Source organism: Trichosurus vulpecula, chromosome 1 (genome assembly GCF_011100635.1).
Source record: "Trichosurus vulpecula isolate mTriVul1 chromosome 1, mTriVul1.pri, whole genome shotgun sequence".
Classification (NCBI taxonomy): domain Eukaryota; kingdom Metazoa; phylum Chordata; class Mammalia; order Diprotodontia; family Phalangeridae; genus Trichosurus; species Trichosurus vulpecula.
The window spans coordinates 91958102-91985925 of NC_050573.1; the positions used below are offsets into that span (position 1 = coordinate 91958102).

Here is a 27824-nt window from a genome sequence, read left to right on the forward strand (position 1 = left end):
CAATGTTATGTTAAAATTAAACTGTCCCAATCTACCACTCTAATAACTGTGGGAAAAAAGAGGTAGCGTCATATGCACTGATCTGGATGAAGTAATGGTGATGGTTTTGAAGACACTGCCCCCTCTTCTAGATGCTTACTAACCATCTCTTAATTTATTTTCAAATTTTGCTGGGAATTGGTCCATAGTTAACAGACTCTGGTCTCTTCTCCCTTTTGAAAACTGTTATAACCCTTGCCCTCTCACTTTCTAGTACTTCTCATGTTGTCAGTAATCTTTCTAAGATCGCTGACCGTAGCTCAGCAGACACAACTCTCAGTTCTTTTGATACTTTGGGACTGATAAGTTGAACTGTTGAAAGGCAGCTAAACGCTTTCTGATGATCTCCATACATATCTTGGGTTTCAGCTCTCTCTTAGCCATTTTAATTCTGTCTTCTCTGAGGCAAAGTTCATTTTCCTTGGCAGAAAAAAACAGAAGAAAAATTAAGAGCTATACTGGTCTCCATATCACCATTGTCCATTATTGTCCTTCCATCTACTGCAGCAGATTTTTCTCTTCTGTGATTTGGGATGTAAATACTTGGTAGACCCATCTAGGAGGTACTTGGGGTGTTCAAGGAGGACAAGAACCTCTGGTGTGAGAACATGCCAAGTCCTTTTAAGGACTGCTCATTCACTGTTGGTATCTACCTGGCATTCAGTTACCTGACACAAAACTTTCACCTGTTACTCCAAAGAAGCTGTAGTGTATACAGTGGCCACACCTCGGTAAAGCATCTCAGCAGATGGGCTAAGTTGAGGGTAACCGATAGGTCTCAAATTCTTCGATGAGTTGGGAGGTGTCTACCCCAGGCATGTGAAGACTTTTCTTGATGGAATGGGCAGATGAGAACAATTATTTTTTCCAACGGGTGTTAAGGGACACCAAATTCATCCATCATATCCTGGGCCATTGCTAGGCCTCTTGACTTTTGTCTTATTGTTGGACTTCATTGTCTCTGGAAGAGAGAATGAGGCTGATGATTTTGTGTAACCAATTCCCAAAGGAGTCAAGACATCACCTGTGAAGGACAAACAACACCTGTTCAGGGAACAGATTGTTTTCTGCTCTAAGCGGTCTGTGTCCTTGCAGATACTTGTATAACATTAAACACTGCCATCAAGGACAGGTAATTACCCCAGCATTCTTACCATTGCCCATTAAAGGTTCCTTCTATTCATTATGTTTTCTTCATATTATCATTCATCAAACATTTATTAAACCCTTACTGTATGTTAGGTATTGAGACTACAAAGAAAAAGAGGCCTTGCCCCCAGGGACCTCTATCTATCTATCTATCTATCTATCTATCTATCTATCTATCTATCTATCCATCTATCCTGTGTGTATGTGTGTGTATGTTATGTCTATCTGTGTGCATATATATATATATATATATATGAGTATACATACAGTATGTGTGTATACGTACACACACATACACATGCATACACACATGGAGGGGGGAGGGAGGGAGGGAGGGAGAGAGAGAGGGGGGGGGAGAGGGAGGGAGAGGGAGAGAGAGTAGGGAAAGACAGAGAGAGAGGAAAGAGAGAGAGAGAGAGAGAGATAGCTTGGCACCAGGAAGACTCTTCTTGCTGAGTTCAAATCTGGTCTCAGACACTAGCTGTGTGGACCTGGGCAAGTCACTTAACCCTTTTAATCTTTGTTTCCTCATCTGTAAAATAAGTTGTAAAAGGAAATGGCAAACTACTCCAGTATCTTTGCCAAGAAAATCCCAAATGGGGTCATGAAGAGCTGGACATGATGGAAAAACAACCAAACAACAAAATATACATATATGTGTGTATAAAATAATACGTATACATACATACATACATATGTAAATTAAATTACAAATAGTTCAAGTACTGAGAGAGATACAGGTTTTAGATCACACATGATCCCTGCTGTCATAGAGCTTACCAATTACTAGGAAACTAGAAATCACTATAGTACTGTATTATAAATGTATTAGAGAGATTCAAACATAGACAGAGAGATTGATATCTGTCTATTTATCTATGCATGTTTGAAAATCTCTAATATCTGTGCATGTTTGAAAACCCTCTCCAGATAGACTGATCTATTGATAGATTGCGCTCTCTCTCTCTCTCTCTCTGTCTCTCTCTCCTCCCCTCTCCCCCTCCCCCCCCCCAAGAAAACCATGCACAGATAAGTGAATAAAATCTACAAAGTCATTATTTCTGGCCAGAAAGATGTGGCAAATAGTATGTTAGAAATTAGGAAAGGTCTCATACAGGAGAGCTATATACTTGAGGTAAACCTTGAAAAAAGCTAGGACACTGAAGAGGTGGGATGAGGAATGAATTAATACTTAATATAGGGGTTGACCTCTGTAAAGATACAGGTGTAGGAGAGGAAATGTTGTATAGGGGGAACTGTAAGTCAGCCAAAATTTATCCTGTCTGCCTGAGACTCACTAACATGTTTTTTTCCTTTTTTTTTCCTAGATGGAATCAGTGTTAGTGGTCTTCCTCTTTCCAGTCCTTTTCGACAGGTTGTCAAGCCTCGAGTTGACAGCAAACCAGTGAATCCCCCAGAAGGCAGCAAGGCTGGTGATTTCAGCCATGTAAAAGTAAGTGAGTGATTTCTAGACTAGAGACATACCTTTATTTGGGCAACTTACCCTTTTTGTGCCTCTGTAAACTTTTATCAGGCAAAGTTTGTTTGGGGCTGAGGTACAATGGAAGGCAGGCAATAATCTGTGTATTATAATATAATTACTGTTCTGTGACAAAACTTGTTATCTCACAACCTTTGAATCTGTTACGAATTTGTGGAAAGTAATTGCAGTTAAACTTTAGTGTCTTTTGACTTGGAGAGTTTATCCTTCAGATATGAAACCTACTGTATTGGTCTGAAAATAATATGAACTTTTCCCTTCCATCTTCTCCACCCTCACTTCTACCCCTACTCCCACCCTGAACAAACTCTGAGTGTGGCCTTTAAGTATGATGATGAATGGGACCTAAGACAGAGGGCAGTGATAAAAATGAATGTAACATCCTGATTGGGATAAAAAGAAAAAAAAAAGTAACAAAAATACCTTTATCAGTAAATTAATATATTTAATTTATAATTTATTTAATCATTTTTCATTGTGTATACACACACACACACACACACACACACACACACGCACACGCACGTTCTCTCCTTCCAACTTGATCTTGTTTCAGGGAGTTTGCCTGTATTTGGGAGTAGCTCAAATATAGAAGTATTTGGACTGAAGAGAACTGACTTTTGGACTTAAAATGGCTCTCTTCCCTGGCCATGGTGGGCACTTACTAGATATTTGTGAGTTAAATTGAATTGGGCCCTGAAGATTTTTCCATTTTTCCCTGTCATGCATGTCAGCATTTTTTGGTCATCTTCTTCCTCCTCTTCATCAAATCTAGCATTTATATAGCATTTAAATTCAAAAATGCTTTTACAAATATGATCTCATTTTATCCTCACAACCCCCTGGGAGGAAAGTGCTATTATTATCTCCATTTATAGCTAATAAGTATGTGAGGCTGGATTTGAACTCAGGTCTTCCTGATTCCAGATCCACTGCTTCATCTACTGGGACACCTAGATGCCTCCAGAGACATCGTCTTGCACATTGAATGGATAGAAAATAATTGGATCCCAAAGGTAGCATGAGCAGCCCATATCCTTATAATCCTTTAATGACTAGAAAGTGCTGCCCTTAGAAGAATTTTGTGAGATTGGTACTATAACCATTCTCCCCCATTTTACGAATGAGGAAACCAAGGCTTTGAATTAAATTAAATCTAGGTCTCCTGACTCTAGGTTCCGCACTCCTACCACTCTACTACTCTGTGCATGTATGCGTGCCTGGGCCTTCATTTTTTGTTTGTTTGTTTGTTTGTTTATTTATTTTTGTTGTTTTCCTGTGTCTTAATTTAAACATGTGATTTCCTTGGTGAAGGGAACTCTGTGAATACAGATTTGCAGTCATTGTAGTATGACTCCTAGTGTTAGAGAATTACATTGAAAGATAAACTGATTTGTCTTAGCTAGTATGTGTCAGAGTGTGATCTGAAGTCAGGTCTAGGAGTTCTACCAAACCACCTCTGATCTTCTTTTAAGTCTTGTCAGTATTCCAGCTACAATACCAAAGTGAACTTCCGGAGAGAAATCCTCAAGCTTATCCTGCTGATGGCTTTCCTTCTGGATTGATGACTTGGCTAATTGATAACAATATGTTAGAGGTTGTCTTAATCCTTGCTTCTTGAGTTCTTAGTCAGTAAAAAGGCACTGAAAGACTAGGTTTCCAGGTCAGCCATTTACTCTAGGAGGTCATTTTTTGAGATTATTGCTATTCAAATTAACTTGTCAAAATGGAGAATTCTGTAAATTTTCCTCAAACTTTATATATGCACTGCCCTTTAAAATAAACTGATGCTGCATGTTGTTATGGAAAGAAACTGAATTTGGAGTTAGGAGACCTTGGTTAAGTCTTAGCTCTGACATTTACTGGTGATATGATTTTGGACAAGTCATTTCACCTCTGATTCTCTTATCAATAAAATGAAGATAATAAGGCTTGGACTTTTTACCTAATGGGGTTATTGAGAATGGAAACCCCATATCTGGAAATATCTCTTCATCAACGCTTTTCCAACCTTCTTAAGGGAACAATAGTGATGATAACTACAGGATCCTAAACTTTGAGTCAGAAGGGATTTCTAAAGTCATCCACTCAAATCACAAATCTTTTTTAGTATAATTGTGTCAAATTCAAATAGAAACGAATAGCTGTGGGTTGCATGTTGACTTAGAAAACTAGAACTTAACATTACCTGTATTGTATTGTATTTTTATTTACTTTGTTAAACATTTTCTGATTACAGTTTACTGTGGTTTGGGTCCTGAACTGGGGAGTTTTACAGTCCTCTGCAGGCCATGAGTTTGACACTTCTGGTTTAGAACATTGCTAACAAATGTTTATCCAGTTTCTTCTTAAATACCACTAGTGACAGATACCTGACTACCTTTCATGGCATGCCATTATAATAATAATATAATTATAACAATATGATAATTATAGTTTACATTTATATACTGCTTTATGGTAAGTTACAACATATTTTTATAGACATTTGAATCATAGACTGTTAGAGCAAGAAGGACTCTTATAGACTGCCCAGTCCTTCCCTTTGTTATCTAAGCAGGATGACATGCAAATAGCATTGGCATAAAGGTCAGAAGGCCTGGATTCTAATCTTGGCTCTGCCATGACTAGCTCTCTGGGCAAACCCCTAGTCGCTCTAGTTTCTAATTTCTTTGTCTGTAAAGGTTTTCTCTATGTTATAAAAGAGGAAACAAAGGTCGGGGGATACTGAGTTTAGGAGTCACAGAGCCGGTATATGATGGAGCTGGGATGCAAATATTGATTGTCTTTGGATTTTAAATCTTGTCTGCTTTACAAAGTTTTTGAGGGCAAGCTATCCCATCTACTTCTAATTGTCAGATTGTTGCTTTGCCATATAAAAGAGGGAGACTTTGCGCTGCCTCTATACAACTTTCACTTGTCTCACTTCTTGCAGTTAATAATAGCAATGGCATCACATTTTTTTCCTGTGTTGACACATGATGGCTTTTTCCTAGAGCTGTCAGAATGTTATTTTGCAGATATTAGGAGCATGCTTAGAAGGCAGCAGCAGCATTTAGAGTGAAGAATGGTGATAGAGGGGATGAATATAGTGTGCTTGATCTCTCAGCAGCTTGTTACTCAGCTGTCAGCTGGCTTCGGAATGATGCAGCTTGAAGGGAGGCTGGCTTGGTAGTAATGCCTCTGTAATTATAGTTGTAGGTAATGGTTGAAAGTTTAGCATATAGAATCAGATTGGTGAGGCTGGAAGGGACCATGCATAGAACGTAGAATACTTGTGCATATAACATTAGAGTGAGGAGGACCTTAGAACAACCATGTGGTATAGTGGACAGAATACTATATTTAGAAGCCTTAGGTGTGAATCCCACCTATGTCATTTGTGGCCTTTGTGACCTTGGGTAAAACATTTAAACTCTTGAGCCTTTGATTTTTTTCATCTATAAAATAGTGGGGTTGAACTAGATGGTCTCTAAAGTCCCAAAAGGCTTTTAAAACCCTATGATCTGTGTACATAGACTATCAGAACTGGAAGAAATCTTGGAATGTGTAAACACAGAATATAAAATTTAATTCATTTCCACAATGATTTATTAAGCAACTATCATACAGAAAAGTGAACCTTAGAGAATAACTGGTCTAACTTCATTTTAATAATGAGGAAACCAAGACCCCAAGAAGGAAAATGATTTGCCATAGATCTTGAAGTGCTTTTAATTTTAATAAATCTTTACCTCATGATTATTTCTAACTCCCCATCAATTCTTGATGTTCCTTATTCCTTCCCTTTTTGACCCTGATTCTGTCTTCTCCTTCTAGGTTCTTTTGTATCTAATGTTATATGGATTTTGTAGATGCCTATGTATGTACATATTTTTTTCCCTGTTAAAATGTAAACTTCTTATTTGTATCTCCAGTTCCTAGCACGGTTACTGGCAAATAGCACTCAATTGATCTGATGATTCATCTTAATGGAAATTGCTCAGCCTCATCTTAGGAATTTACTAGAGGCAAAAGAAAAAAAAAACCCAAAAGGCAACAATACTACTTTCTTCTTCCGTAGAATATTATTTATTCATACTACTTTTCCGATCAGAATGATTAGTTTTCATATGTTGAATGGCCCTAAATGGCTCTTTGCATTTGGGCAATGCTGATCTGGTAAGTTTTTAAAAATGTTTTATTTATTTTTAATTTATGGAAGAAAACAAGCATTTCCATAACATAATATAATAAAAAAAGATGATTGAACAGAAACTGAAAATCTACTATGTATAACTTGCTATTCCTTTTAAATATATAATAAAATTATCATGTAAATTTCTCATTTTTTCCTTTTTGCCCTTACTCCCTGCCCTAGAGATGGCTACCATTAGACACAAATAAATATGCATATTTGTATATATGACATATATATATATAACATATATACATAAAATCATTCTATATACTTTTATTTATCAGTTCTTTCTCTGGATGCAGATATTGTCTTCCTTCATATGTCCTTTGTAGTTAATTTGGGTTTTTATAATAGTCAAAATGATTGATTTGCTCAAAGTTGTTCTTAAATCAATATTGCTGTTACTTTATACAACATTCTCTTGGTTCTGCTCGTTTCCCTCTTCATTATTTCATGCTAGTCTGTCTAGGTTTTTCTAAGATTATTGAGCTCGTCATTTCTTATATCACAGTAGTATTCCATTACAATCATATACCACAACTTGTTCAGCCATTCCCCAGTTGATGGGCATCCCCACAAAGAAAGCTGCTATAAATATTTTAGAACATATAGGTTCTTTCTCTTTGTGCCTAATTATCTTTGGAAATAGGCTTAGTAGTGGTATTGCTGGGTCAAAGGGTATAGGCAGCTTAATAAGGCTTTGGACATAATTCCACATTGCTCTCCAAAATGGTTGAGCAGTTCATAATTTCACCAACAGTGAATTAGTGTGCCAATTTTTCCACATCCCCTCCAATATTTGTCACTTTCCCTTTCAGTCATTTTAACCAGTCTGATAGGTGCAAAATGATATTTCAAGGTTGTTTTAATTTGCATTTCTCTAATCAGTAATGATTTAGAGCATTTTTTCATATGACTATAAATTATTTTGATTTTTTAATAGGAAAACTGCCTGTTCATGTTCTTTCACCATTTATCATTTGGGGAATGACTGTATTCTTATAGATCTGACAAAATTTTTTATATATTTGAGATATATATCTTTATCTGAGAATCTGTTTTTAAATTTCCCCTCATCTTCTGCTTCTCTTCTGATCTTGGCTACATTTGTTTTATTTGCACAAAACCTTTTTAAATTTAACATAGACAGAATTATCCATTTTACATCTTGCTCTGCTCTCTATCTCTTGTTTATTCATAAATTGTTCACATATCTTTGTCTGATAAGCAATATCTTTAATGTTCTTCTAATTTTCTTGTGATCTCTTTTTATGTCTAGATCATGTATCCATTTTGCCTTTATCTTGGTAAAATGGTAATTTTGATGTTAATAAGTTACTGGTCTATGCCCAATTTCTGCCATTTCAGTTTTCCCAGCAATTTTTTTTACCAAGTAAGAAGTTCTTATCCCCAAATCTTAAGTCTTTAAATTTGTCAAATACAAGGTTACTATATTTATTTGCTGCTTTAAATTGTATGTCTGCTCTGTTCCATTGATCTACCTCTATTTCTTAGCCAGTACCAGATAGTTTTGATAGTTATTGACTTCTAATATTGTTTAAGATCTGGTACTGCTATCCCTCCTTCCTTTACATTTTAAAAAATTAGTTCCTTTGAAATTCTTGACTTTTTGTTCTCCCCAATAATTTTTATTATATTTTCTAATTCAGTAAAATAGTTTGTTGGTAATTTAATTGGGATAACATTGAATGTATAAATTAATTTAGATAAAATTGTAATTTTTATTATATTGCCCTGTCCACCCGTGAAAAATTACTATTTCTCCAGTTTTGTAAATCTTATTTGTATAAAAAGTTTTTTTTTTATAATTTTGTTTATATAGTTCCTATGTTTGTTTTGTTGGGTATATATTCCCAGGTATTTTATACTATATAGAGTTATTTTAAAGGAGGTATCTTTTGCTATCTCTTCTTGCAGGCTTTTCTTTGTGATATATAAGAATGCCAATGATTTCTGTGGATTTACTTTATATCCTGCTAGTTTGCTAAAATTAATTGGTCCAACTAACTTTTTAATTGATTCTTTGGGAATTTCCAAGTATATCATCATATCTCTACAAAATCAGTTGTGACATTACACATTAGAAGAGCTCAATGAACAGAGGATACTTTGTATAGGGAAGACTTACTGAGAATATAGCTCTCTAAGCAAATTCAAGGGCTATCATGAAAAAGGGAGAATACTGACTGTGGCCGGAGGGAGCAGTTTAGGAGCAAGGCGAGGGAAGTTACAGGAGATGAATTTTGGCTCCATGTAAGGAAGAACTGTCACAAAAGTAGAGCTTGAAAGCATCTGAGGAGAGATTGTTCCCTGTGAGGATGCTGTAGAGGAAGTTTCTTCTGGGAAGAGATGGGATTAAATGTTATTCCTGAGGCTTTTTTCACCTCTGATATTCTTTGAGCTTTAACAGTTAAGAAACTGGCCCTTCTGAAAAAAAATCTCATTTTAATACCCTTCATATAACAAACATTTAACAAATATGGATAAAGCCTTCCTAAACCTTATAAAGAATGGCTCAGAAGTAAAACAAAGTGTATTTTGCTTTTTTCTAGAAAGACACCATTATTTTTACAGCATGTACAGAAAATTAATCTCAGTATACTCAACTATGTGATTATATAAAATTTCTAAATCTTAGAAAATAATAATAATAATTAACAATGAACAAGTTCTAAAGAAGGATAATTTGGAAAGGTATTCCTTTTTTGATGTTAATATCTCAACTTCTCTACATTTTATTTGCTAAGTGTTTTTAGAATAAGAGAGATGAAATAAGAGATTATATAGTAGCTTCCAGCATTCTCTCAGTTTCTTTAGTGAGAAAGCAGGTGTGATACTTTTCTAGTGAGCTTTGTTTACAGCTTGCTCTGGCATGAGCACTTAAATGAGTTATTCTTCCAGAGTCATCTTAAAATAGTTCCTTACTTATTGGAAAAACTTTAATTGTTTAATCTTGAGTATTATTGACTGCTGTTAGCAGCCTTGTATGATAGAAACAGCACTAGCCTCTGGGTCAGAAAGTTTGAATTCAAATTCTACCTCTGCTCTTTACTAGCTATGTCAATTTGAACAAGTCTCCTAACTTCTCTGAGCCTCAATTTTCCTTATCTGTACAATGGCTTCTGTAGCCCCTTTCGATTCTGTGATTGTAATTTTGAATGGCTGTAAGAGGCAAATTCAACACTTTTCATAGGAAAAATCTCTATTTGGTTTGATTAATTAGTATCCTCCATTTTTTCACGAATAGGTTCTTCCAAGTCTTGTGAAGGATCCTCATGCATAGAGCTTTCAGACTGGTTATACTGATATATTGATTGCCTCCAATATTTGATATTCAACATTGTCATTTTTCATAGTATGCTTTCTAGCTTCTAAATATAGTCTGTTCTTTTTCTCTCAGTTTAAAATGTAACTTTATAAACACCTCACACCTGCTTAAATCCTGCTGAAAAGCAATTTTGAATTCTCGACAATAGCAGAGTTTGCCAAGAGAGAATGGGGAGTCAAGCCTTTCTGGGCTCATTACAGATTCTGTTTTGATGACGTCTGATAGTTTCAGCTCAGTAAACATTTCACAGACTTGTAGACTTTTAGTTCTGGAGGATACTTTAGATAGAGATAATCTGTTCCAACCCTTTCATTTTATAGAAGAGGAAACAGACCCAAAATACTAGGAGAGATACAAAGTGCAACACAGTTATTTAGTACTTTAAGGTTTACAAACTGCCTTCTTCATATAAACCCATTAGAATAGGTGATACAAATATTATCTTCATTTATCCTATGTAGAAACTGATTCTTAGAGAATAAGTAACTTGCTTATTTTCACAAGCTAGCAAATTTTGGAATCATGTTTAAAAGTTCCATTTTATTCTGTTGCTTTACCCATACCATATTTTCTTCAAAATACATGTATATATATCAGTAACCACAGTGTACAATAATGGATGATAAATGTATTAGAGACATGAAAAATAAAATATAATGTGAGGTCCAAGGAAGAGTCTACTCTATCTACTTTGTCCACATTTTACTTAGAAATCAGTTTTCAGACTCTATACTTGAGGCCATAGAGGGATAACACTTAATGATATTTTTTGGGTACTTTAAGAAATATTATGTAGTTCAAGGATTTATGATTTAATTTACATGGTAATCGTTATGCCATTTCATATTGAAACCAATCAATGCTGTAGAAGATAATTTCATGAATTCCTGTGGCTGGAAAAATTCATCTCATGGTGGTCAACCTTCTGGTAATTAATCCCTCTTCATATGGGGAGGCAGGTCTTCTAGTGACAAAATCAGTCTTTCATTAGACTCTGTATTTGATGACTTTGTAAGAGCTACCAGAGCTTGCAGCCTATTGGCTTAATTATTAAGAACTTAGGGTTTACACCATATCTTGAGAAGTCTTAAGAGTAGGATAGGTTAGCCTTGGTGAAAAGGCAGGGACACCTCTTCCTCTGAGATAAGGAGAATTACAGGACTGTAACAGGGCACCCATGTGATGCAGAGGATAGAGAGCTGGTCCTGGAGTCAAGAAGACTCGTCTTCCTGAGTTCAAATGTGGCCTCAGACACATACTAGCTGTGTTACCCTGGGCAAGTCATTTATCCTGTTTGCCTCAGTTCCCTCATCTGTAAAATGAGCTGGAGAAGGAAATGGCAAACTACTCTGGTATCTTTTCCAAGAAAACCCCAAATGGGGTCACAAAGAGTCAGACATGACTGAAAAATGATTGAATTGATAACAAAAACAGGAGTATAAAAAGTGATATTTTGGTTCAGAGATAATAGGAATTTAATATCAGTTGGTTTCATTCTCTGCAAAATAGGAAGGATTCTTATCTGCTAAGAGTAGAAATTGGAGGTGGGAGTAAGGGTTTGAGGAAAAGATAATGTCAGGTAATTATCTGGCTGTAGGATACTTAAAATTAGAGAAACTTTTTAGAAAATACCTCAGAGGTAACACTTAGGTAAACCCTTGTTGCTTCCTGGAGTCTTATCTACATTTCCAACAAGTGGTTATCCATATTTTGTTAGAAGACCTAAAGTGGTTGGGAATTAATTACTTTGTCCTCAGTTCTTTCCTGGAGGTATCTCATTCTACTTTTGCAAAACTCCTAGTATTTGGAAATTTTTCCATATTTAGACCTGAAACCTGCTTTGCAATAATTTGTACCGATGACTTCTGGCTTGATCAAACAATCATCAGGTATTTATTAAGGACCTGCTGAATGGTAGACACCTGTCATAGGTACTAGGGATACAAAGAAAAAAAATGAAACAAGTCCTCTGCAAGGAGCTAGCTTATTCTATCAGAGGATACAATACACATGTATATACAGAATAAATAGAGCTGTAGTATATAGACTTGTGAATCATTTTCATAGTGATGATTAACCCCTGGCTGCAGATGAGGTGATGAGGAGAGAGATTTTAGAAAGAAAAGAGAAAGGGAACTGGGACAGAGCCTTGTGGACATGATATGTGTGATGATCCAGTAAAGTAGAGTAAGAAGGAGCCTCCTGGGGCCAAGCTTAACAGGCGTTATCCTTCTTGCACATGACAGTGCCTCAACGGTAGCTTGCTGTCCTCTGAAGTTCCTATGTTTTTGTTTAAATGTATTTATGTTCTTTTCTTTTTTTTATGTCAGTGCTTCTTTCCTCACCTCAAAGCCCAATAGAACTCTCCCTTGTAATAATTTTTATTTTTAATAATATTTTATTTTCCCCCAATTACACATAAAAATAAGTTTTAACATTTGTTGTTTTTTTATTTTTAAGTTTTGATTACCAATATCTACCTCTCCTTTCCTCTCCTTCCCCCTTCCTGAGACAGGAAGCAATTTGATATAGGTTATACACATGCAGTCATGTAAAACATTTCCATGTTAGTCATTTTGTGCAAGAAAACTTGAACAAAAAAGAAAGGAAGAAAAATAGTATGCTTTAGTCTGTATTTAGACAACATGGATTCTTTCTCTGGAGGTGGATAGCATTTTTCATCATGACTCCTTTTTTTCCTTATAACAAACAAGTACAGTCCAACAAAAAAGAGAAAAGATATTGCTCATTTCTGAAAATGTATGCCACATCTCACAACTATAGTCTTCTACTTCTTTGGTGGAAGGCCAAAATGCACTTTGTGGGTAGTTTTCTGAAGTCATGATTGGTTACTTCATTGGTCTAAAGCTTTTTCACTTTTTTTCATTATTGTTTTCTTTATATAAATTGTTCTTCTTGGTCACTTCAAGATATCAGTTCATACAAGTCTCCCCAAATTCTTCATTAGTCATTTCTGTAACTATCATATTCATAGTATCCATATTCAGTTTCTCCATTGATGTCCTCCCCCAAGTCTTGAATTCTCTTGGCTGAATGTCACCAATTTCTTTAGCTAATTATCTTATAGTATGGTTTCTAGTTCCCTCTCCGTTAAAATTAAAAAAATAATTTTGCCCAACTCTCTATACTTTCCAGCCTTTGACAACCTTCTTGAAATATGATGCTCAGTTCCTGGTCACAGTACTGTAGAAGGCATGTGGTATGGACAGAAGGCAGTGGATCTTTCCCCTCACAGGTTCTGGGAATCTATACCTCAGTTCGGATGCATTACCTTTTTGTGGGGTATGGGGGGGATATCATGTCACATTGTTGAATTATTTAGAGTTTTTGGTAAATCAACCAACCAATAACTATTTATTAAGGACCTACTGGGACTATAAGTACAAAGAAAGAAACAATCTTTTGTCAATCTTATAAGAAGGGTACTTTTTTTAAACCTTGAGAAAGACCTCTAAAAATGTGTTACAGCCATTATCAGTCATTTATTCAAAAACCATTTATTCATCACTAACTATTTACAAGGCCCTAGAGGAAGACAAAAAGTATATACAGGTAAATAAAATGGAAATTAATCTATGTTTAGTATAGAAGAAGTACGAGTATGAAGTGCTGTATGACCAGATGTGGGATAAATAATTTCAATTAAGGTGCTCAGAGGGTAATAGTTTTTTATGTTTGTTTAATACTTTAAAAGCTCTTTATTGTTTTGATCCCTTTGTCAGTGATGTTGTAGATGAAACAACCCTGTCAAGAATATAGTACACGTAGTAATATTCTCATTTTACAGTTAAGTAAACTGAGGCTCACATAAGTGGAGTCTTTGCCAAGATTACATGGTTAACAAGTAGCAGAGCTGCTGGGCCATCCTGGTAGTAAATAATAGAGCCAAATATTTGGATTCCAAATCCAGTGCCCTTCCAACACATCCATAGTTGTCTTTTTAGAGGGGGTAATACAGGAGTTGCACTTTGAATGTTTGGTAGAGCAAAGACATTCTGTAAGTCTAAGGTCTATACTCAGCAATGGCTTTATATTTAGATATTTGTCCTAATATTTCAGAATTGATGGAAACGGTTTCATATTGACAGGATTTGCCATAGAGGTGATATTTTTGTTTTGTCTGAGCAGGTGACTTTTTATTAGCTTGGGATGCATTTAAACCATGTTGGAATCCTTAGGAGATGAAGATGTTATGTAGTACATATAACTAATATTGTGATTGACCTACTGGCCTTTTTTTCTCATTCATTCTAATCATTCTTTGAATTTTTCATCTGTTCCTGAAAAGCTCACATGGTTTAATCTCATCAATCATTTGGCATTACTGACCCAACTGAATTCACCAATTTTTAAGGTAAACAAGGGTGAAATCAGAGTGCCCATTTTCTACGATGTTTGTTTTGTCCTTGTGTGCTGAAGCAGCTCCAACTATGGACCCTCGAGTATTATGTTTGAAATAGGTATAAAGCTTTGGCCAGTTAGCCAAAAGTAGCCTCAGAGAGTTTATGGATCTACAACAAGTGGACAGGGTTTTTTTTTTCCCCCAACAGCTTGTCAGTCTTTTCAGATCTTTATGTTATATGCATTTCATGTAGTGCCCTGACATTAATCTCAATTTTTGAAAAATCATGTTGGACAGGAGCATCCAACTAACAACTTTGCATGTTTTCATAGATAGGTGCTTTCACTGTTATTTAAAATAAACCCCTCCCCCCATAACATTTCTATGCATAGAATTTAATCTGAATTGCATCATTATGATTTTATGCTTTGTGTTTGACTGAACACAATCTTGTTGCTGCATTGCCAGTTGAGAAAAATGCATAAATTGGGTAAGCAAAAAGGAGAATCACAGTCCATTTGGTTTTAGCTGAAAATATTTTTGTGTTCATTCACCCATCTTTTAATGTAAGATTCACTTTAGTTTTTTTCTTTTTAAAATTAAATGTATTTTTTCAGTTAACAAAAATATTTTTTCTTCCTCTCCAATTGCCACCCCCCCCCCATTGCAAAAAAGGAAAAGAAAGAAAAGAAAAACAAAACCTCTATAACAAATATACATAGTCAAGCAAAACAAATTCCTGCTTTGGCCCTATCCACAAAATATTTGTTTTGATCTGCCCCCCTGAGCCCATTGCCTCTCTATCAGGTGACATTTCATCATAAATCCACCAGAATTGTGCTTGGTTAGAGTTAAGTCTTTCAAAGTTATGTGCAAAACTCATTTTATTTCTTCAGATAACTGCAGTTTTATTGTCGCTGGTCTTCCCTCTGCTTATGCTAATCACAACTCTTCCATACCTTAGTAGATGGTTTCATAACTTGGTAAAAATAACAATAAAAATTCATTCTGAGGGCAAAACCTATAGAAATGAGCCTCAATGCAATTAAGCTGGTCCTCAGAAAAAGACACAGAGTCTGTTTTTAGGCCTGGATTTTTTTAGCATGGTAGGACCTGCCAGACCTTGTGTTCTAAGAGCCTTCAAGAAATCTGGAGCATCTTTGATCCATAATGCATCATCCTGGGCCATTGCCAGTCATCTTGACTTCTTTCTTGCCACTGGATTTTGATGAACCTGGAGAGAGTGAGACTGAAGACTGCACAACTCTCCCTCACTTTAGTCCGATTCATTTGCAAGTCAAGACATCACCCTCCTGATGTCCTGAGTCCTCTTTGAGAAGGAAGGACAAAAAACAAGCATTGAAGAGAGATTTTATTGGATTTTGGCATATGATATGATCAACAAAAGGCAATGTTTTAAAGGTTTTGTTTTCCTTCCCTTTACGAAAAGAAAAGAAACTCAACAAAAGAAGCAGCGTGGATAGTAGAAGCAACCTGGGGAACTCTAAGGCAGTCCTGGCTTTGCTATTGACTCCCTGAGTGACTTTAGGCAAAGCACTTGACCTGAAGTTATAAAATGTTAGAGCTCAGAGATCAGTCCAAACTCCATCTTAAAAGCAGGAAACTGGGGAAGAATGGAGAAATGACTTGTTCAAAGTCACGTGGCAAGTTTCCCGCATAGCTAGAATTTAACTTGGGTTTCTTGATTGCCTGTCTGACAATGAACATTACAGCAGAATTTCAGTGGCCTCATGCAAATTTTATACCTCTATTATTTTTTTCTTACATGGTACTATGTATTATGGTTATTTGTGAATGTGTTTAATCGTCTTCAATAGATTATAAGCTCCATGAGGTCAGAGATTTTTTTTTATTCCTCCTTATCCAACACATCTAAATCGTGCACAAGTATACACATATCTAAGTGCGCTTCATATATAACAGAGAATTATTGAAACAATTGCCTGATAACTTAATAGAGGCCAGAAAGATCAACAATGAGTCCTTCATATTCTAGTTTTTAATTTGGAATTTGCTAATTTGTAAATTATAATTTAATTCAATTTGAAATCATTCTTCAATAATTTCAGTAGGAACTGATGCAATATAGTTATTTCTACCCAATATAAACAGCAGGACTTCAAAGAAACTTTTTAATATGTAAGTTTTTCAAAATATGAGATATAGCTACATATTTAAAAATTAAATTTCAATTAAACATTTTACTAAGCACTTACTATTAAATTCAATTTTGCAAATATTAAGCACCTAATATATATAGCAGAGTCAGTGTCAATAAGCATTTATTAAGTATCTGCTGTGTTCCAGGCACTGAGAAACAGGGTGGGGGTTGAGAGAAGGCTACCTGCTTCTGGGGAATGATGGACTACTGCTACCAGGTTGGGAAATGATCTGAGACAAGTGGCAGTTTCAGAGTTGTTTTCATCTTGCATAATGCCAAATTTTTGTACATCTGAGGACCAGGAATGTACCAGATAGGAAATGTGAGGTGAATTCTCTGAGTATCTGCCTTAAGTAGTGGGCACAGCATGCAGTGCTGGATGAATAGAGAATATACAAAATTCACAATAGTGGTGAAATATGACACATACATAGGTACAAAAATAGTGCGCGAAAATTTCATTGAATTAAATTTATATCTATTTCTAAAAGATAGAAAATTGTTGTTTTGTGAGATTCTGCTGTTCCTGATAAGATCCCAATAGGATAAGATGGGGGGAGAAGGCTATTCTAGATTTAGGGAAAGTATGAAGAAATTCATAGAAGTAGGAAAGATCAGTGTTTCTTAGGGGAACTGAAAGTGGTTCATTTTGGCTAGTGATTTGCATGGGAAATGGTATGTGATCAGGCTTATAGTGATAGTAACAGAGGTGTAACTAGGATAGAGAACTGGGGCTTTGCTCATAATTTCTGTAGTCCTTGAGTAGCACAGAATTAGGGAGCTTAGCATCTAGTTAGCAAGAATCATTAGTTAGAATTGGAAGGTACTAGACATCAGCTTGGGGCGAAGTCATCATGTAATCTACCCTCTTCCTTCTCCACTCTTGCAGTCCACGCTTCTGTCTGTTTCCCTCAATGCAGTGTTATCCTCACCCCCTTCAATTATGGGAGACCTTCATACTACTTGTCCTGGATCCAGTTTGTTATACTTACCCTGGGATCAGAAATTCTTATTTCCAGTTTTGAATGGTGGGATAAATTGGCCCCTCTCAGAGTTAAGAGACCTTTGGAGAGCAAAATGAAATCCCTTGCAAATGTCTCAGGGGAGAAAATCTTTGAGAACTTGGCATTATAAGGCTCAGCAGTGGTCCACAGCAACCAGTGATTTATCCAGACTTGTATTTATATTTCCTTTTGTTATTTAATGTGCTTATTAAGTGCAAGAGAGTAGTTGCAGTCATAAGCTGAATGATGCCAAAGGGAAAATCAGAAAACACTTTTGCTTAATTTGTAAGTTAATTACTAGAAAACATTTGAAGATACACTAGAGAAAAAAATATATACCCATAAAAATGCTGTGACCCTCTCTAAAGTGATAGAATAATCATGTAGTTTGTATTTTTTATATATGTCTGAGGTTACTTCAAGTGGAACATTGGTATAAATACTTCCTCCATCCATGTAGATGGCAATCTCTTTTTATCTCATCTGCAAAGTGATAGGGGTGAACCATGTAGTCTTTAAGACCTTTTCCAGCTCTACATTTTTTGAAGTTTAAATTTTTCTCATCTGTGAAGTTCTGCCCCATGTCTTTTTATAAATCTAACATAAGGAGGCTACCTAAAACACCAGAGGCTTCCTTTTGTGTTTAAAAAAAATTATAAGGGGGAATGAGTACAGCACTTAAAGGAGGAAGAGGAATTAGTATTAAAATGTTTTTATGGGGGCAGCTAGGTAGCAGTGTAAGTAGAGCACCGCCCTGGAGTCAGGAGGACCTGAGTTCAAATCCAGCTTCAGACACTTGACACATATACTAGCTGTGTGACCTTGGGCAAGTCACTTAACCCCAATTGCCCTGCCAAAAAACAAAACAAAAAAAAAGTTTTTATAACTTCTTCCTCCTGTGTTGTCTTAAGATGCTTTTGTATTTGTATTATTAAATTTTACTTTTGAAGAAGAAAATATTTATTTTCCTATTAACTGTGTGCGTAGCTTTATGCTAAGGCTCTTGAATGGGACATTATTTTTAGGATTCAAATTCAACAAATGTTAACTGTTTCTTTAATTTTTACCGGTAGGGGTCCTACCTTTTTTAATTAAAAAATAAGCCTTGATGGTTAAGACAATTCTTGTTTACTTTTAGCATCTGTTTTTCCAAACCAGTCCCTCAAATAGACTCAATTTTGCTAACCCAGATGTAGGCTAGGATGCCTGAACTGCTGGGCCTGTTGCCAGGCAGGTGGCAGAGCTTCCAAAAAGAAAACTAGGTGCCTCCCCAGAGAGCTTATCTTGTATATACTTATAGAAAAAAAATGACTTTTTTATGGATGCTTTCTGGACAAAGGAAGAAGACAGAATTTTAACTTGCATCAGTCAGAGAAGGCTGGTGAATGGTTTTTGCAAACCTGGGGTCAATTGCTGATATTTTCAGAAGGAGAAATTTGGAGTCATGATTGTGACAGCTGTAACTGACCACAAGTCAATTTTTATAAATGAACCTTGGAGTCAACTTTTGCCAGTTGTCCTCCTGAAGGAGGATTTAGGGCAGTGGTGTCAAACCTGAATAGAAGACCATACATAAGAATTCCTAGGGGCTGCATATTGATTTAGGAATCTACAAAGTAGCATTATCTATTTTGTTGCTACTGTTGAGTCATTTTTCTGTTGTGTCGGATTTGTGACCCCATTTGGGATTTTCTTGGCAAAGATTCTGGAGGGATTTGCAATTACCTCCTGTGTAACTCATTTTACAGATGAGAGACAGAGGCAAACAGGGCTAAGTGAATTTGCCCAGGGTCACACAGCTAATGTCTAGGGCCAGATTTGAACTCAGGAAGATGAGTCTTCCTGATTCGAAACCTAGCACTCTATCCACTGTGCCACCTAGCTGCTCTGGAATGTTTTATTGTACTTCTTTTTTGTTAAGCATTTTCAAACTGCATTTAATTAAAATTACATTTTGATTACATTACAAATTTAATTTGGGCAACATTCCTGTGGCCTGGTCTGTGTTTGACAACAGCTTGGGGAATACTGGGTGTGCCATCTGTTGTAAAGATAGGTCAAAATAGTTTTTTGTAGTGGTAGCACCCCTTAGATGTTACTTTAACAGGTTTAGAATTTCATCCTTGTGTTTACTTTTACCAGGATAGAATGTACCTCCTCAAACCTTCTCATCCTCTTCACTTCTTGCCCACGTCTTTCTGTGGCTCCTTCCTAGAGGATATGCTGAAGGTCTTGTTCTTGATCTATTCCTTTTTAGGTTACCACTACAGTAGCTGTATTGTCAGTGGATAGAGTGCAAAGCTTGAAGGGGCTGTCATATGAGTACCAGCTTAACTAAATTAGAAAATCTTCAGCATCAGGATGATCACTGGATGGTGGAGGCTTTGCTGTTGTTGTGGCTGTTTTATTATTTGGGCCCAGCAACTCTCAAACGCTATCTTGAAAGACACGGGGTCGGAGGGGGGGTTTGTTATGATCTCTATCAGCAGAATGATCACCCATAATCATGAAAGTAAAGATTGTGGATGGGCAGCTAGGTGGCACAGTGAGTAGAGCACTGGCCCTGGAGTCAGGAGCACCTGAGTTCAAATCTGGCGTCAGGCACTTGACACACTTACTAACTGTGTGACCTTGGGCAAGTCACTTAACCCCAATTGCCCTGCCTTCCCCCTCCAAAAAAAAATGTAAAAAAAAAAAAGATTGTGGAAAATGTGAAGTACTGATCAAGAAATGGAGCTGCAGAGAGAAAAGTTAAGTCGGATGAGCCAATTAATACAACTAGTTAAGTGATGGGGTCAGAACTTGAACTGGACTTGTGACCCCAGATCAGATTCTTTATCATATTATTCTCTACAACTATACTCTTTAAATACTTAGAATACCCCTTTCCTCCTCCCACTATAAAAGTTCTTCCTTGTGTGCCTCTTTTATGTGTGAAAATTTTTTCCCATCCTACCTATCTCTTCCCCCTTTTCCCTGTGCATCCCTCTTTCTCACTCCTTCAATTTTTTTTAGAGATCATCCCAACATAATGGACTCACATCATTTCTTTCTGTCTATGTAGACTCCTTCTAATTGCCCTGCTAATTATGACGTTCTTAGTCGTTCCATGTATCCTTTTCTCATATAGGAATATAAAAAATTTAACTTTATTAAGTCCCTTATGACCACTCTTTCATGTTTTCCTTTTTATGCTTCTCTTTAGTCTTGTGTTTTAATGTCAGATTTTCTATTTAATTGTGGTCTTTTCATCAAGAATGCTTGAAAGTCCCCTATTTTATTTAATGTCATTTTTTCCCCCCTGAAGAATTATACTACGGTAAGTGATCCTTGGTTGTAATCTAAGCTCCTTTGCCTTCTGGAATATCATATTCCAAAGCCTCTGCTCCTTTAATGTGGAAGCAGCTAAATCTTGTGTGATCCTTACTGTGGCTCCACGATATTTGAATTTTTTTTTCCTGGCTGCTTGAAGTATTTTCTCCTTGACCTGGGAGATCTGGAATTTGGCTGTCATATTTCTGGGAGTTGTCATTTTGGGATCTCTTTCAGAAAGTGGTTGGTGGATTCTTTCATTTTCTGTTTCACCTTCTGGATCTAAGATATTGAGGACAGTGTTCCTTTGTCTTTCTTGAAATACAGTATCTAGGCTTTTTTCTTTTGAATATAGCTTTCAGTTGATTCTTAAAGTCATTACTTCTCAAATTATCTCTCCTTAATCTGTTTCCCAGGTCAGTTGTTTTTCTTTTTTTCTTTTTTTTTTGTATTTATTTCCTAGTTGCATGCAAAAACTTTTATTTTTTGTTTTTGAACAACCGTTTTTAAAACTTTGAGTTCCAAATTCTCTCCCCTCTTCCCTCCCCACCCACCCTCCCTAAGAAGGCAAGCAATTCAACATAGGCCACATGCATATCATTATGTAAAACCCTTCCACAGTACTCATGTTGTGAAAGACTAACTATATTTTGCTTCTTCCTAACCTATCCCCCTTTATCCAATTTTTTCCCTTGACCCTGTCCCTTTTCGGAAGTGTTTGTTTTTGATTAATTACCTCTTCCTCCTATCTGCCCTCCCTTCTATCATCCCCCCTTTTTTATCTTCTTCCTCCTTCTTTCCTGTGGGGTAAGATACCCAGTTGAGTGTGTATGGTATTCCCCCCTCAGGTCAAATCCGATGAGAGCAAGATTCACTCGTTCCCCCTCACCTGCCCCCTCTTCCCTTCCTACAGAACTGCTTTTTCTTGCCACTTTTTTGCGAGATAATTTACCCCATTCTATCTCTCCCTTTCTCTCTCTCTCAATATATTCCTCTCTCATCCCTTAATTTGATTTTATTTTTTTAGATATCATCCCTTCATATTCAACTTACCCTGTGCCCTCTATCATATATATATATATATATATATATATATATATATATATATATATATATATATATATATATATATGTATGTATACACACACACATATACATAAACACATACATATATACATACATACACACACATATACATATGTATATATATATACATACACACACACATATATGTATATATATATGCATATTCCCTTCAGCTACCCTACTACTGAAGTCTCATAAATTATACACATCATCTTTCCATTAGGAATGTATACAAAACAGTTCAACTTTAGTAAGTCTCTTGTGATTTCTCTTTCTTGTTTACCTTTTCATGGTTCTCTTGATTCTTGTGTTTGTAAGTCAGATTTTCTATTCAGCTCTGGTCTTTTCACTGAGAAAGCTTGAAAGTCCTCTATTTTATTGAAAATCCATATTTTGCCTTGGAGCATGATACTCAGTTTTACTGGGTAGGTGATTCTTGGTTTTAATCCTAGCTCCATTGACCTCTGGAATATTGTATTCCAAGCCCTTCGATCCCTTAATGTAGAAGCTGCTAGATCTTGTGTTATTCTGATTGTGTTTCCACAATACTCAAATTGTTTCTTTCTGGCTGCCTGTAGTATTTTCTCCTTTATCTGGGAGCTCTGGAATTTGGCGACAATATTCCTAGGAGTTTTCAGAGCTATTTCTATACAGCCAGCTCTGCCACACCAGCACTCCTCCTTCCCCAAGAACTGCACACCCAGACCTGACTCAGATCTTAAACAGGCTCTGCACTCCTGCTCTGATCCACCACTTAATTCCTCCCACCAGGTGGCCCTGGGGCCAGAAGCAACTGCAGCTGTAGTTCTGTAGCTGCACCACCCCTGCTGCCACTGGGGTGTTGGCCGAACCCCGAACTCCTATCACTCTGTTCCCTGCAGCTTTTCCCACTAACCTTCTCCGGTGTCTTTGGTGTTTGTGGGTTGAGAAGTCTGGTATCTGCCACAGCTCACTGATTCAGGGTGCTAGTGCCCGCTCCCCCCGGCTCCCGGTGTGGTTGGTCCTGCCGCCACCCACGCTGGGCTCTGCTCCTCTCTGATCCCACCTCCATGCGCGATAGACCTTACCGTGGGACCATCCAGGCTGTCCTGGGCTGGCCCTGCTTCCCTCTGGTATTTTGTGGGTTCTGCAGTTCTAGAATTTGTTACTGAGCTATTTTTTGTAGGTTTTTGGAGGGACCTGGCGGGGAGCTCATGCAAGTCCCTGCTTTCCAGCCTTCATCTTGGCTCCACCCCCATCAGTTGTTTTTCTGATGAAGTATTTCACATTTTTTTTCTTTTTTCATTCTTTTGACTTTGTGTTTATTGTTTCTTGTTGTCTTATAGAGTCATTAGCTTCCAGTTGCTCAATTCTAATTTTTAGGAAATTACTTTTCTTTACTGAGCTTTTATACCTTTTTCTGTTTCTCAATTCTACATTTTAAGGAGTTGTTTTCCTTAGTGAATTTTTGTGTCTCCTTTTCCATTTGGCCCATTCTGCTTTTTAGGGAATGCTTTCCTTCAGTGAATTTTTGTGCCTTTTTTACCATTAGGCCAGTTCTGGTTTTCAAGATGTTATTTTCTTCACTGTTTTTTTTTAATCTTATTTAGCTTCCTTATCTGTAAAATGAAGATTTGGGGCTAGATGATCTTTAATGTCTCTTCTCATATTTTGTCTACTATGTTTGGATCCTCTAATCTTACTAATGTATTTGTTGTCCAGATTGTTAATTTGTCAGCACTAAAAAAAAATAGCAAGATATTTAAAATACTAATTATTAAATCAGATTATTAAATTATTAATAATATTAAATTATGTCCATTTAGATAGGACTTTTCAGAAGTTGACATTTTTCTTAGTTTGAAATCATGGGACTTGGGTTTGAATTCTGGCTGACACTCATAAGCATGGCACAGTTACCTTTCTGAAAATAATTTTCTTCGCTGTAATATACTAGTAATTTAGAACACCTCCTTCAGAGGGTGGAGAGTGAAGAAAGTCCTTTGTAAACCTCAGTGTTATAGAAATGTGATTTATTATTGCTACTTGGAAATTCTGAATTGTATTCAGATCATTAGTCTGGAGGGACAGCCGTTGGGCAGAACATTGGCATAAGCAAAGGATGCCAGCAGTGCTTCCCTGCTTTTCTCCCTCTAACCATTCCTCTTTTGGGATTCTCCGTCCCAAAGTGCTAAATATTACTGTAGGCTTTGGAGGAGTCTCTCATCTCACTTCCTTCCTTCCCAGTTTGCAGCCCTCTTGGGGTGTCTGCTCCATGCTCCTTACACTTTTCCCATTGTGTAACATAAAATGCCCTCAGTACTTCCCTGACATATAAGCTGACCATTGCTTATTTTAAGATGAAAGTGGCCAGAGGTCATTGTGGTTGATAGTCCTGAAATTAAAAGATGTGGATTCTAGACCTGGCCCTGCCACTTAATGATTCTGTAATCTTGGGCAACTCTTTTTTCCTCTCAGAGTCTCAGTTTTCTCATCTACAAAATAGAGACAGTATACAAAGGACCTCATAAGGCTGTTGTGAAGAACGAGATGTTTTATATGTAAGGAAAATAGTGTTATCCACCTGGAAGTTACTGCCGGGTACTAAATTTGTCTATTCTGGGTCCTATTTCCTGAGGGGAAAACTGGGCAGGTGACTAAGAGTTTTAATGGGTTTCTTGTTGTTTATAGATCATTAACTACTTAATGGAGAGACTGTAAAGCAAAAGAACTATAAAGCAGTTTAGGACCTGCTTTCAAATTTTGGGGAGAGGTGGGAGGTCTGGAGCACAGGCTCCAGAAGGGAAGAGGGGAGAAAGAAGGGAATAAAGCATTTACATAGCTCTTACCATGTGCCAGGCACTATACTAAGTACTTTTACAAATATTATCTCATTTCTTCTGCATAGGAAGGCGAAGGAGTTAGAAGAAAGGAAGGAACAGGTTCGTCCTTGTTAGGAATCTTTAAGCAAAGTCTTGTTGACCACTTGTTGACTCCTTATTTTAGATCGAATTCTTATTCTTATATGAACTGCTTGGATTACATGGTCTCTTAGGCCCCTTCTAATCTTGAGATAAACCTTTGGGGAGTAGAAACTTAGTTGGTCTGGTTTCATGTACTTGATCTAATATCATTACTGTGAAGTTAAGGATTGAATTTGGTTATAATAGCTTAATTTATTGTAAGAAATGTTGATTGTGGCAGTGTCTTACAGTGTACATCTGTGTCTGATTATATTCCATTATCTCATTCTAGCTTTCCTTTCTACACCATTATTTTTTGTGAACCTTGGTATACCATTACTGACTAAGATATGAGTTATATTATGAAGACCTTTCCTAGTAGGTATGCAATTAAATTATTAATGGGTTTTTGTGATTGGGGGCAGCTGTGCTATGTGGGAAAGCTGTTGTTGCTGTTCTCCTTCATTGTCGAAGAGGACCAAGGATATCATGAGATTGATGTCTTGACTTGCCAAATCACCCTGAACTGAGCTGGAGAATATATGGCTTCAAGGCCCAACTGTTCTAGTTGTTAACATGTGTAACCTGAATCCTTCTTAATCTTCCTCATTCTGTTTTGCTCTCTGTGAACTGGGTTTAACAGTACTTATGTTCTCTATGTTAGGCTAATTGTTACTAAAGTGCTTTTCAAACTCTGTAGAAATGAAGGTTGTTATCAAGTGAATTTTATGCTTTTGAACACTTAGCATGTTTAATTTCTTTGTCTCCACTTTTTCAGTCCTTTTATTCTTTATCTGGTCCTATTGTCTTTTGAATTTTATCAGCCCCACTTTCCTAAACAAAACCCCACCTCTATTCTAGTCACATGTTGCTCCTAGGCACTGTATCTGACATTGTGGCTTTGCACCTATTGTTTCTCTTGACTCAAATTCCATAGAATCATAGATCTTGGAGACCTTCTAACTTAGTATACATTTAATACCTCCTTCTGGGTTGACTCTTGAATTTATACTTGTACTGTAAGTTTGGGTCTCTAGAAAGCAGATACTTCTCAGTCTCCTCGTTGTAGAGTAACTGTGGGCTTGAGGTTTTCTAGTACTGTCACTCACAAACCCTTGTCAGTATGCTTCTTATTGATAATCAGCTCAACTTAATTCATTTTTACAAAAGGTATTTGCAAAAAAAGATATAATAGGGACTTTTGTTTCAAAAGCAATCTCTCCAAATCAAAGGAACAAAACCCTAGCCCTAACTTGTCTTTAGCTGTAGCTCTCTGCTGGCTCTGGGGATTAGTGCCTTTTTGGGGTCCGGGGCTGACACTTCGCTCTCCCCCAAGGGCTCTTGTTCTTCAATGTGCATTTCTTTGGTGTATAAATCCTGATGCAGATGCTGCTTTCAGCCACTGCTGCTCAGGGGTCCTGCTACTGACGCCCACTTAAACTCCAACTCTTCCCAACTTTTGAGTTTACAAGGTTGTCACCTGGTTCAAGTAGAGCAGGAGAAGAAAAACTTGTTTCCCCCTCTCCCCGATAAAAAAAAAAAAAAACTCTCTCAGGAGTTCTTTACACTTGGATTTGATTACCACTTGCTTGGCTTGCTGCTAGAATGTGTGATTCTGAACTGTCCTGCTGGGTTATACATATGCCCAGAAGTTTGTCTGATTCTTTGTTATTTGGTGTTGTCTGTCTTTATCCAATGGTAAAAGCACTTTATCCCTCTCAAGTTGATTAAAAATTTACTCTCACATTGTTTTTACTTTTGATTAATTGATTCAATCCAGCTGCCTGGGCCTTCTGGGATTACAATTATTGGAATGAGGAACAAGGGGGAAGGAAAGGGACAAGCTTTTATATAGTAGGCTGTAAATGCTAGGCACTATGTTAAGTTCTTTACAGATATCTCATTTGAAAGGTGCAAACCTTTACCTTTCTGCACACAAAAAGAAACTGACATTCAAAGAAAAGTAATTTCTATCAGCTAGATAGGAGCTAGTTAGTAGCAGAAGTAGTACTAGAATACAAAGGTACCTGCATGCCAAAGTATTCTTTCCTTTACACTTTGATGCCCTCTTCTTAGTACCTGTGTATATCCTGCCCACTCTATAAAACCCTGCTTAGATTTCATTACTCCTTTTAATGCTTTTGGGCTATAGAGAGGACAGTGAGTTTGAGTCTCAGTTCTTTTGTTGATTGGCTGTGTTTCCCTGAGCAAATCACTTAACCTCTTTGTGCCTCTGTTTCCTTGTCTGTAGAATGAAGATAATTATACTAACTGCTTTGTATGTTGGTTATCAGACAAGTACTTTATAAACCAGAAAAAATATAAATGTCAGGAATTATTTTTACTTTGACACAAACTTCTTTCCTTTATAACCTTTTGATCTCTACTGTCCATGGATCATGAAAACTTAGAATTAGAGCTGGAGGAGACCACAGAGATCATCTAGTTTAGGGGTACTTCACTCTTTTTGTGTCATGGACCCCTTTGGGATTCTTGTGTTTTTAAAATAATAACATCTTTTATCTAGAAAACACCAGGTTTTAAAATATAATTTAAACTATTAAAAACATCTTCAAATGAAACAGAATACTTTGGATTTAAATGTCTTTTAGGTGGAACAAGAGAGGGGAAGAGAAATTAGAGAGGAGAGGGAGACACTCTCAGACACCTAGATTGATTCCTGTTGGGAAAATTCACTTAAAGGCAGTCCTATCTCT

At 36.7% G+C, this 27824-nt stretch overlaps 1 protein-coding gene across 2 annotated transcripts in view; it reads left to right on the plus strand.

Annotated features, from left to right (window-relative positions):
• Nucleotides 1-27824, plus strand: part of TRAPPC9 (trafficking protein particle complex 9) — a 1018418-nt gene that overhangs the window by 325385 nt on the left and 665209 nt on the right. For both annotated transcript variants that reach the window (XM_036742028.1, XM_036742029.1), the window contains one exon: nt 2517-2641. In XM_036742028.1, the coding sequence (XP_036597923.1) occupies nt 2517-2641 (125 nt within the window). The remainder of the gene's footprint in view (nt 1-2516; nt 2642-27824) is intronic.